General features: G+C 36.5%; 2 protein-coding genes across 3 annotated transcripts; one reads left to right on the plus strand and one right to left on the minus strand.

Annotated features, from left to right (window-relative positions):
• Positions 1–1085: 1085 nt before the first annotated feature.
• Positions 1086–9414, plus strand: LOC110915761 (homeobox-leucine zipper protein ATHB-15). 2 transcript variants are annotated; one of them, XM_022160516.2, is made up of 17 exons: positions 1086–1512; positions 2875–3034; positions 3131–3219; positions 3313–3403; positions 3762–3857; positions 4409–4522; positions 4609–4692; positions 4794–4949; positions 5045–5119; positions 5844–5950; positions 6022–6214; positions 6292–6477; positions 7016–7096; positions 7200–7334; positions 8024–8455; positions 8784–8933; positions 9045–9414. In XM_022160516.2, exons 1-17 carry the CDS (start codon positions 1292–1294, stop codon positions 9189–9191), a joined length of 2517 nt encoding a protein of 838 aa, XP_022016208.1. In that variant the 5' UTR covers positions 1086–1291; the 3' UTR covers positions 9192–9414. The 2 variants fall into 2 exon arrangements, with proteins under 2 accessions (XP_022016208.1, XP_035841911.1); XM_035986018.1 differs by lacking the exon at positions 1086–1512 and adding an exon at positions 2263–2450.
• A 690-nt stretch (positions 9415–10104) lies between these two features.
• LOC110916065 lies at positions 10105–10985 on the minus strand. Its single transcript, XM_022160812.2, has one exon. It carries the CDS (start codon positions 10927–10929, stop codon positions 10390–10392), a length of 540 nt encoding a protein of 179 aa, XP_022016504.1. The 5' UTR covers positions 10930–10985; the 3' UTR covers positions 10105–10389.
• Positions 10986–11746: the final 761 nt, after the last annotated feature.

Raw genomic sequence — 11746 nt, forward strand, 5'->3', positions numbered from 1 at the left:
TCATACTAGAATATATCTTTAGATCACATTATTTACATTTATATGCTATAAAATACTAAATTATTTTTTGAGATTCATGTTATAATATCTTTACATTTTTAAATATTTCAAATATTATTACAATGATCATAATACGTATGTTATTTATCATAATTTAATATATTATATAGATTTTTAAAACATAAAATTATAAAAGAAAGTAACAAATATACACATGAAAAATCCCAAGGGTATACCTAACAAATATCCGACAAGTAGTGTGGCAAGATTTTAAGTAATATGACAAGATTAGCCATACTTGACCCTGAGGGTATAGGGTGTGGTCATGAACCTCATGACCACCATGACTCTCAACATAGGCGACATGTCATCCATCTTTAATCCATCATTCAAAACCACTATTCTAAGGATGTGGTCATGACCCAAACCACTACCCCCTTTATTGTTTTTAATTTATTTTTGTCTTAAAATTATCAGATGGAAGGGTCATGGTTTAGGGGATAGGGGGCGTAGCGTTAGTTTAACGCGTGATACATATATAACGCGTGGAAAATCACAAATTCCCACCGCCACTCCTCACATCACGCGTGATAGTACCACGGTAAACCCATTTCGTTATTTTTTAACGACGTGATGGTTTTTTTTTTGTGAGGGTAATTGTTGGTTGTGGGGGAAATTGTTGGATGTGGTGGTGAGTGATGACCACTGCCACTAAAAAAGGTTGTGAGTGATGGAAAAATGGTTGCTGACATGACAGAACATGATTGGATATTGTGAGTGATGGAATTCTATCACTAGTGATCATCCCCACCCCCTTAATCCATAGAAACCACCATCAATCAAGGACGAAGATGGTGTACCATTTAATTAATGATTCTAGGTGGAAAACTGGAAATAATGTTACAATCTATGACCCCCACACCCCATAGCCTAATTTTGAAAGAGAGTGAAAGAAAATGACCTCAATGGCAATGTTGTAAATGAAACATATAGATAAGGGCATGATGGGAAAGTAAGGTAGGGGCAAAAGAGAAAGAAAATCCAAATTAATGGTGCAGCCATTTGCAGACTGGCAGAAGCAGCCACTTTCAGGTGGTAGCATACATACTCTACATGACACCACTTCACACTCATCAACCAAACAATTAAGACCCCTCTTCAAATCTCATGTTTGATTCTAAAATTTCAACATGTTTCAGATTGCTGTATATTCTTCTGCCTTTAGTGGGTTGAAACCATCATAACAAATCACTTGTTTATTTGAGGATTTTGTGGGTTGTTTTAGAAGAAAATGATGATGATGATGATGACATGCACAGATGGTAATAAAGGGGTTGTTGTTGACAATGGAAAGTATGTTAGATACACACCAGAACAAGTGGAAGCTTTAGAAAGATTCTATCATGAGTATCCAAAACCTACCTCTATTCATAGACAGCAGCTTATTAGGGATTGTTCTATTCTGTCTAATGTTGAGCCCAAACAGATCAAAGTTTGGTTCCAGAATAGAAGGTAGAACAAGTCTTTGTTGTTTCTGATTCATGTTTGTTTATAGTAGTAGTTCATGTCTTATGCTTTGTAAATGAGTATGCAAAGCTTTTTTTTTTCTTCTTCAAGTTTAGGGCTTTTGTAAAGATTCTTATTTGGGTGTGCTAATCTTTATTGGTTCTTCAAGTTTGGTGCTTTTAAAGTCTTGAATTCTTGTTGTATTGTAAAGATTCTTAAATGGATGTGTAGATGTTTTTTTTTTTTTTTTTTTTTTTTTAATTTTTCTTCAAGTTTATTGCTTTTTCTTGGAATGCTTAATGCTTTGTATAGATTCTTATTTTGGGTGGGTGGGGGGGGGGGGGATATTGCGTGGTCCTCCCAACCGCTGGAGTGATCCCACTCCACAAGCTAGCTTAGCCCCATAGCTGCTGTTGGTTAATACCCAACCGAAAGCGAAAGCCTGGAGGATATGCCTGCCAGGATTGGAACCCGGGTCCTCTGGGAAGAGGTGGGTGAGGCTGGCCACTAGGACACCCTGTTTATTGCTTCTTAAAGTTTAGTGCTTTTACAGTCTTGAATTCTTGTTGTTTTGTAAAGATTCTTAAATGAGTGTGCAAATCTTTTTTACTTATTTCAAGTTTAATGCTTTTGGAGTCTTGGAATGCTTGATGTTCTGTAAAGATTTATATTTGGGTGTGGTAATGTTTAGGCTGGAGGGTGTGGGAGGGGCTTTATCAACGCACGTCACACAGGGGGCTTTAAGGCCTCTCCCCTTAACTTGCAGGGTGTGGGATAAAGCCCCTTCAAGCTATAGCGCCCCCCCTCCTTTAACCAATCCTTTACCTCAATCAAACGAAAACGCCCGCTACCATGTTGAAGCCACAACAATGGCGCCCCCTCCTTAAATGTCTGGGTATGGGTGGTGGCGCCCCACCGGCGCCATAGATGGTGACATGGCGGAGGTAGCGCCCCCATACTCTCCGGCCTTATTGTTTGTTCAAGCTTGGTGCTTTTAAAGTCTTGAATTCTTGTTGTTTGGTAACAATTATGCGATGGGTGTGCAAATGTTTATATTTTAGGTTTTTAAATCTCGAAATCTTAACGCATTGTAAAGATTCTTAAATGAGTGTGCAAATCTTCTTTTCATCAAGTTCATTAATTTTTATGTCTTGGTATTTTTAATGTTCCGTAAAGATTCTTAATTGGGCGTGCACATCTTTATTGCTTTTTCAAGTCTTGATTTCTTGTTGTTTTGTAACGATTCCGAAATGTTAAATTCCGAAATTTTTCTATGCTTCAAGTTCATAGCTTGCTTTAAATCTTAGATTCCGGATGTTTTGTATAGATTTTTATATGCGTAGCTTTTAATCACGTTCTGTCGTATAGATGTCGAGAAAAGCAGAGGAAAGAAGCTTCACGCCTTCAAGGCGTGAACAGAAAACTGTCGGCAATGAACAAACTCCTAATGGAAGAAAACGATCGATTACAGAAGCAAGTATCACATCTGGTGTACGAAAACGGTTATTTCCGTCAGCACACTCCTAACGTAATCATTCCTATTCCAAATCATTCACATTTCATTTTCTTTATGCTCGTTGAAATTAATAGAAAATTAAGATATCGTGTGTTTCGGTTACCGCAGACGACACTTGCTACTAAAGATACGAGTCGTGAGTTGGTGGTAACGAGTCATTTGACTCCGAACCCGCCACAGGATGCTAGTCCTTCTGGGTTAGTGACTTTATTCATTTTCTTGTTTTTTATTTTATAAAAATTTCAGTTGGTTCGTAAATATTAATTTGTGTATTACGATCTGTTTTCAAGACTTTTGTCCATTGCCGAAGAAACATTAACAGAGTTTATTTCAAAGGCTACCGGAACCGCTGTTGAGTGGGTCCAAATGCCTGGAATGAAGGTATACTTCTTGTTACTACACAAATGGTTCCTGTGGTTTGCACTTTGTAACGCATTTAGTCCCCAGCTTTTTCCAAAAGTACATCAATGGTCCCTGTGGTTTGCACTTTGTAACGCATTTAGTCCCTAACTTGACCATGCTAAAGCCTTTAGATTTGTTGGCTGTGGATTGAATGTGTTTCAAAGTGCAAACCACAGGGACCATCCGTGTACTTTTAGAAAGCTAGGGACCAAATCCAAAATTTTGATAAACCACAGGGACCATTCGTGTACTTTACTCATTAATTTATTTTCTTTGTCATTTGTGGTTAACTGGTTTTCTTATTTTCTGAAATATCTTCTTTTCGTGTTTGTTGTAGCCTGGTCCGGATTCCATTGGAATCGTTGCTATTTCTCATGGTTGCACTGGCGTGGCAGCACGAGCTTGCGGTCTAGTCTGTCTTGAGCCTACACGGGTGAGCGCTTTATTTGGTGGATTCATATTGTTTCCGTTTCAAAATGTCAAATTTAAAACTATAAAAGAGTAAAATGCCATTTTCGTTCCTGAGGTTTGGCCAGTTTTACGACTTTCGCCCAAAGGTTTGTTTTTCCGCATCTGGATCCAAAAGGTTTAAAATCTTGCCATTTTGACCAGGCTCGTTAACTCCATCCGTTTTTCTCCGTTAAGTCGGGAGTATTTCCGTCTTTTTTGTTAACTTAAAGGGCAATTCGTTTTTTTTCAAGGGTATGCGGTCTTTTTACATAAAGTGAAAAAGACACAATTGCCCTTTAAGTTAACAAAAAAGACGGGATTACCCCTGACTTAACGAAGAAAAATGGATGGAGTTAACGAGCCGGATGGAAATGGCAATATTTCAAACCTATTGGATCTAGATGCTGCGGAAAAACAAACCTTTGGACGAAAGTCGCAAAACTGGCCAAACCTCAAGGACGGAAATGGCATTTTACTCTTCCTAAAAATTCGGGGAAGACATAAAGAATTTCTTGGAATTCTTTTAAATTTTAGGTTGCTGAAATCCTCAAGGATCGGCCCTCATGGTATCGTGATTGCCGAGCTGTAGACGTGGTCAACTTGTTACCTACCACTAATGGTGGAACCATTGAGCTTTTATACATGCAGGTTTGTTTTAACTTATTATTAGCGGTTGGTTACGTAGTTAACACAGTTTTTTCACCTATTTTGATTCTAAATCTATTTATTTTTAGCTTTACGCTCCGACAACTTTGGCTACTGGTCGTGATTTCTGGCTATTGCGTTACACCTCTGCTACAGAAGATGGAAGTTTAGTGGTATGTAAACGCAATCCTATTAAATTGTTCAACGTTATTTCGTGAATTGTGATATCTAAATTTATACGTAGACTAATTCTTATGTTATGTAAAAACATTAGGTTTGTGAAAGATCGCTAAACAACATTCAAAATGGTCCAAACATGCCACCGGTTCAGAATTTTGTACGAGCGGAAATGTTGCCTAGTGGTTACCTTATACGACCTTGCGAAGGAGGCGGTTCTATTATTTATATTGTTGATCATATGAATTTAGAGGTATAGTTTGCATTTGCTTTCATATGTTTTTATATCTAGTTTATAAGTTATATTTGAATTTAATTTTATGTATGTATGTGTGTTGTTAACTTTAGGCATCGAGTGTACCCGAAGTGTTGCGCCCGTTGTATGAATCATCAGCCGTGCTTGCTCAAAAAGCGACAATGATGGTACCGTTTATTCTTTACTAGCTTACGACCCCGTGTATTACACGGATTAAATATCGAAAAAATTTAAATTGACTATTATTTTAATTTATAGGTGTTACAAACCTGTGTATTACACGTATTGAATATTGAAAAAAATGTAAATCATAGATTTCTATATAATCCTTATCACACGGTTAAAAAATGTAACAATATTATAACCGTATACATTCATAATTCGTTAATTTTATCACATGGGTTGAGGAAATATAAACTATAATCTTATAAAAATGTGTAATACAGCTAATAAATGTAATAATATTATAATCTTATCACAAGGTTGAATATGTGTATTGTTAATGGGTATCTCAATTGTTTCATAAATTATAATATTATTTAAATTTTCCATGTGATAAATTTAAACCTTTTTTGTTTATAAGATTTGTGCGGAGGCGGTATATTATAAAGTAAAATTATAATATTATTTGTATTATTATACAACGTTTTTGTTATAATATTATGAAATTTGACCAATCTTTTATTAAAAATTAATTGATATATATATACACACACACACATACAATATTAAAATTAGATGAAGAGATTTATATATACAATATTAAAATTAAAATTGAGAGATTTATAATAAATAATTATAATAAGGATAAGAATCAACAAAATATAAGTAAAATTGTAAGGTTGACTGAGAACGTGCCACGTGGCATTATTTGGAATCCTTTGTTATCAGGCTTTACGTCAGCTCAGACAGATAGCTTTAGAAGCTTCCCAGTCGAGTACCCCTAACGGGGGTCGAAGACCCGCAGCACTAAGAGCACTTAGCCAGAGATTAAGCAGGTACACTTTTTATTTGTAAATTAAAAACCACCATTTTATAGGGTCCTTAGTGTAAATTTTTGATCTTGCAGGGGCTTCAACGAGGCTGTAAATGGGTTTACAGACGAAGGTTGGCTGTTAATCAACAACGACGGGATTGATGACGTCACTATTCTTGTAAACTCGTCTCCCGAAAAGCTTACGGGATTGAACCCTTCATTTTCAAATGGATACACAACTGTTAGTAATGCTGTAATGTGTGCAAAAGCATCAATGCTTTTACAGGTCCGCCTTTTGTCGCCACGTCAGCTTTTACACGGCTGCAATTTTCTGATTTTTTTTTTTTTTTTTTTTTTTTGCAGAATGTTCCTCCGGCTCTTCTGCTTAGGTTTTTAAGGGAGCATCGATCCGAATGGGCTGATAGTAGTATTGATGCTTACGCAGCAGCGGCAGTCAAACTTGGTCCGTGTGGCGTACCGGGGTCGAGAATCCGTGATTACGGAAGTCAAGTTGTTCTACCACTTGCTCAAACAATTGAGCATGAAGAGGCAAGTTAGAAAGTATTAATATTTTTTTCTAGAGTAAAATGCCATTTTCGTCCCTGAGGTTTGGCCAGTTTTGCGACTTTCGTCCAAAGATTTGTTTTTTGCATCTAGATCCAAAAGGTTTGACATCTTGCCATTTTCATCCGGCTTGTTAACTCCATCCATTTTTCTCTGTTAAGTCAGGGGTATTTTCGTCTTTTTTGTTAACTTAAAAGGGCAATTCGGTCTTTTGAATGCTTGTACATTATGCGAAATGCTTGTACATAAAGTGAAAAGGACCAAATTGCCCTTTAAGTTAACAAAAAAAGACGAAAATACCCCTGAATTAACGGAGAAAAATGGATAGAGTTAACGAGCCGGAAAAATGACAAGATGCGAAAAGCAAACCTTTGGATGAAAGTCGCAAAACTGGCTAAACCTCAGGGGACGAAAATGGCATTTTACTCTTTGTTTCTATTTCATGCAATTTTCCATATCTAAAACCGTCAACCCGTTTGAGATTAATATCCGAAATTAACTCTAAATGTTTGAAACTTTATAGTTATTGGAGGTCATTAAAATGGAGAGTGTTGAGCATTGTCCAGAAGACGCTTTAATACCGAGAGACATGTTTCTTCTTCAAGTACGTGGTTTTTTTGATACAACACCTCGTATCTAATATACCTGAAATTACGATTTATTACGTAATTTTTTTGATGTATCTAACATTATGATTTAATCTATAGCTATGCAGTGGAATGGATGAGAATGCTGTTGGGATGTGTGCTGAACTTATATTTGCTCCCATCGATTCTTCGTTTGCTGATGATGCACCTCTTTTGCCTTCGGGCTTTCGTATCATTCCTCTTGATTCTGTCAAGGTTAGGTTAGCATTTGTATCACCATATATATACGTACATATATATATAGGAGAAGGATCCGTTAGGAACCACCCTTTGCGAGAACCAATGTGAACACAACCAAAAATACCTAAAAATAGCTAAAAAAACACAATTTTTTTTTAAATATTTTTTACCTCAAAATCGCTAATTTTCGTTACCAAAAAAAAGAAATTTTTTTTTTTTTAAAAAATTTTCTTTTTAAAAAATTTTTTTTTTTGGTGTTTTCACATTGGTTCTCATGGTTCTCTCAATAAAAGTGGTTCTCAAATAAACCTTACCCTATATATATATATATATATACAGAGAGAGAGAGAGAGAGAGAGAGAGAGAGAGAGAGAGAGAGAGAGAGAGAGAGAGAGATTAAAATACAAAAGGCTCTTAACGCGTGACCGGTATGCGACCACCAAATAACGTGCGTAACTATGCATATAACATGCGTAATTAGGGTTGAAACAACCCATGCGTGATTTCTTCTTCATGTGTAATTAGCGTTTTGAAATTTATAATGTGCGTAATTTACAAATGAACATACCATGTCATAAACAAGTCAACTTGGTTAAAAGTTCCCGTCACGTCATTTTATGCATAATGCAATTCACCTTTTAGTTATTCATTTTCGGCTCAAATGCCTGTGTTTATAATTTATTAATTAATATTAACATATGCAGGAGAAATCAAGTCCAAATCGCACTCTTGATCTTGCTTCTGCGTTAGAAATAGGCGGATCCGGGAACAAGTTACCAGGTGATCATAACTCTGGCAGTGGGACCATAAGATCAGTGGTGACAATCGCATTTGAGTTTGCATTCGATTGTCACATGCAAGAAAACGTAGCATCAATGGCTCGTCAATATGTTCGAACTATTATCTCCTCGGTTCAGAGGGTCGCATTGGCACTGGCTCCATCTCCCCTTAATCCTAATGGTGGTCTTAACGCACCCATGGGCACCCCTGAAGCCCATACGCTCGCTAAGTGGATCTGCGATAGTTACAGGTGTTACTTGGGTGTCGAGCTTCTTAAAAATGGCGGCCATGCAAGTGAACCGATTCTTAAGCCTCTCTGGCACCATGCTGATGCAATCATGTGTTGCTCTTTTAAGGTGGGCCTTTTTTATATTTCGCAAACGTTCGTAACTTTTGTTTTTACTGCTTGTACTTATTTTTGGCTATGTAAATATCACGATATATCGGTTATCAGTCCTCTAGTGAGATATTGGTGCAAAATATCGGTCAAAATATCGTCGGTACTGGTATTATCCGCGATATCAACCGATATTAGTGTTAAATTACTATATATATATAAATTCTGCATGATATTAAAATTACCGATATTCCACCGCGATTACCAGTATCTCAAATATTGTTCCTTGACCGATATCCAATTTTTTACCACGTTAAATGCTTAGATTTTTGGCATGATTGATGCAGGCATCGCCGATTTTTAGTTTTGCAAACCAAGCGGGACTAGATATGCTCGAGACGACGCTGGGTGCGCTTGAAGAAATCGGTTTGGAAAAGATTCTAGATGAACATGGAAGAAGAAGCTTTTGCACCGAGTTTCCTCATATAATGCAACAGGTTTATTTTATCAATAACCATTTTCTTTGTGTGTGTGTGTGTGTGTGTATATATATATATATATATTGATTGTTTATAAATTACAATTATGGGTTGGTTGTGTTATTATAGGGTTTTGCGTGTCTTGAACGAGGGATGTGTTTATCGAGCATGGGGAGACCGGTTTCTTATGAGCGAGCAGTGGCGTGGAAGGTGGTTAACGAGGAACAAAATGTTCATTGCATCTGCTTAATGTTTATTAACTGGTCCTTTGCTTGATCTTCACAAGTCTCATGAAACTTTTTGGATACAAATGTCTCGCATTTTGCCTTGTGGTTTGGTTTGTTTCCAACCACCAAACGTGATCCTCGTACTCATGACTTGTTTGATTATGACTATGAACTTGATCGCTTGTTGATTTGAATCGATTGTTGTCGTAGATTGAACTCACAACACAACTAGATCCACATTAATGGTTAATTAATGGTGTTTTATGATAAAATCACATTCTACCTCTTTCCATTCTATGATTTGTTTACATACTACAACTTGTCACAAGAAACCGCAAAGAATAATGAACGATCGACCTAGAAGGGATCCGGCTTAACAACTTTCCTTTTAATACGACTATTCAAACGTTATCGTTTTTTTTATAGCTTGACCCTTAACACCGTCGGTGTTGGTGGTTGTAGCGGTTACAAAACAAATATATTGTTACCTTCTAGTTACAAAACAAATTGCCATTTTAGTTTCTGAGTTTTTGTTTAAATTGCCATTTTAGCCCAAATAGTTTTTTTCTCCTCTGAGTCCCTGACTTTTCATTTTTCTTGCTATTTTGATCACATTGCCTAACTTAGTCTAAAAACCAGGTTATAATCAAGGATATTTTTGACATTAAATTATTATGAGGTTTATAAATTATGTTGTAAACTACCCCAACAGTTATGCCAAAAATACCCCTGGTTATAATCAGATTTTTAGACTGAGTTAGACAATGTGATCAAAATGACAAGAAAATGGAAAAGTCAGGGACCCAGAGGAGAAAAAAAACTATTTGAACTAAAATGACAATTTGAACCAAACCTCAGTGACTAAAATGACAATTTACTCTTTAAGAAATAATCCACATCCCTTTCTTAGCATCATAGATTACAACACACTTTACAAGAATTAAATGACACTTACAAATTATAATATAAGTTGAGAAACATACAATAAATGACCAAAACCCTTTGAAAAACAACCAACACTCCAAAAAAAACCTATGATCTGGTCAACATATGTTGGTTGGATGTGTTTGGGTTGGTACAAGCTTACAATCAATGATAAAAAACCGTTTCGGGACGTTGGTGTTGTCTTGCTAGTAGTCGCGTAACGTTTGTGCGCACGTAGCGAAGTTATGGCAATACCGATATTAGTTAATACTATAAGCAAATCCTATTAATATATGGACATGCTTAATGAATTTATAGTTAGCTTAGCCAGTAGTACTGACAATATTGATATCTTTAGTAATGGCAGGAATGCAACTAGAGCTTCTAGTGATGCCACCCTTCTTAGTGAGCCCATTGTCTCTAGGAAAAGAAGTAGCTCTTAGTCTAGTCTTCTTCAACATGTTTCTCATGGCTTCGGCTTGACACAAAACCGGGTAGGCTCTATCAAGTTTGTTGAACCGAACACACGTGGTCATGTGACTACTCATCGCCTCTTCTTTGTTCCCACCGTTTTTCTCCATTTCCACCTTCACGGCTTCTGAACACAACCCACATATCCACTTACCTAAGAACCGGCTATTCACCTTTTCCATGTACTCTGGCGTGCACTCTTCGACCATGCCACAACACTCGCACTTAGCATCCACTACCTCGGATATCGTGTTCAGTGACTTGATATCTATTGCTTCTTTGGCGAACTCGAAAGACATGTCGGATACCGTGCGTTTGAGCCCATCCGACGATAGTCTTGGTGGCTTGGTAAATGTGTATGAGCTAACTATGGTGTCGCCGTGTGGTGCCATGTTAACTTAGGATAAACTAAACAATAGGAAATGAAATGAAATGAAATGGTGAAACAAATATGATTTTGTGAATATATTGAAAGTTGGCTTAGTGTAGAAGGGAAGCAAGGAGGGGGGTTTATTTATAATGAGGTAGCATGGAGTGTTGTGAACCATGGCAATTCACATGTCGTTAAATAATTAAATGTTGGACATGATTGATAATGAATGTAGTTTCAAATGTCAACTTCTAAGTTGGTGTGGACATAATCAATATGTTCAATATTATTTAATGCATGTGTACTTGAATTTAAGGATTTTCCACCAATTGTAGCTTCTAATATAAGCACTATATTACACTACTAAACAACATCACCGACGAAACTCCAACGGTAGATGTTTGTTGCTCATACCCGAGCGTTTAATAGTGCTAGTATGCGTCACGATTAAATTACACTTTTGTTATGTCAGATACGAGACCAGCACTGCTAGAAAATTGGTTATTTCTAGAATACTTTTCCATTAGAAATGCGTTGGAAACTAGGTTTTCCGACGCATTTGCAAACAAAAGTTTATGTTGGAATAACCCGTAGGAAACCGTTTCCTACGTAACTCCTAACGCATTTTCAACGAAGTCATGGCATTGAAAATTCCTATGTCTTTTCTATGCATTTTTAATAATTTGTATAATTACAATTAACTTTATCATTATCATTATTTATTGATTTATTTCTTATTTTTGCGGCACATTTACGATCTTTAAATTGGTATTTATGGGATGATTATAGTAATTTGCCTAATAAATTTGGTAGATCTATTCACATCCCAAAGTTTATTT

Source organism: Helianthus annuus, chromosome 16, assembly GCF_002127325.2.
Source record: "Helianthus annuus cultivar XRQ/B chromosome 16, HanXRQr2.0-SUNRISE, whole genome shotgun sequence".
In the NCBI taxonomy this organism is placed as follows: Eukaryota; Viridiplantae; Streptophyta; class Magnoliopsida; order Asterales; family Asteraceae; genus Helianthus; species Helianthus annuus.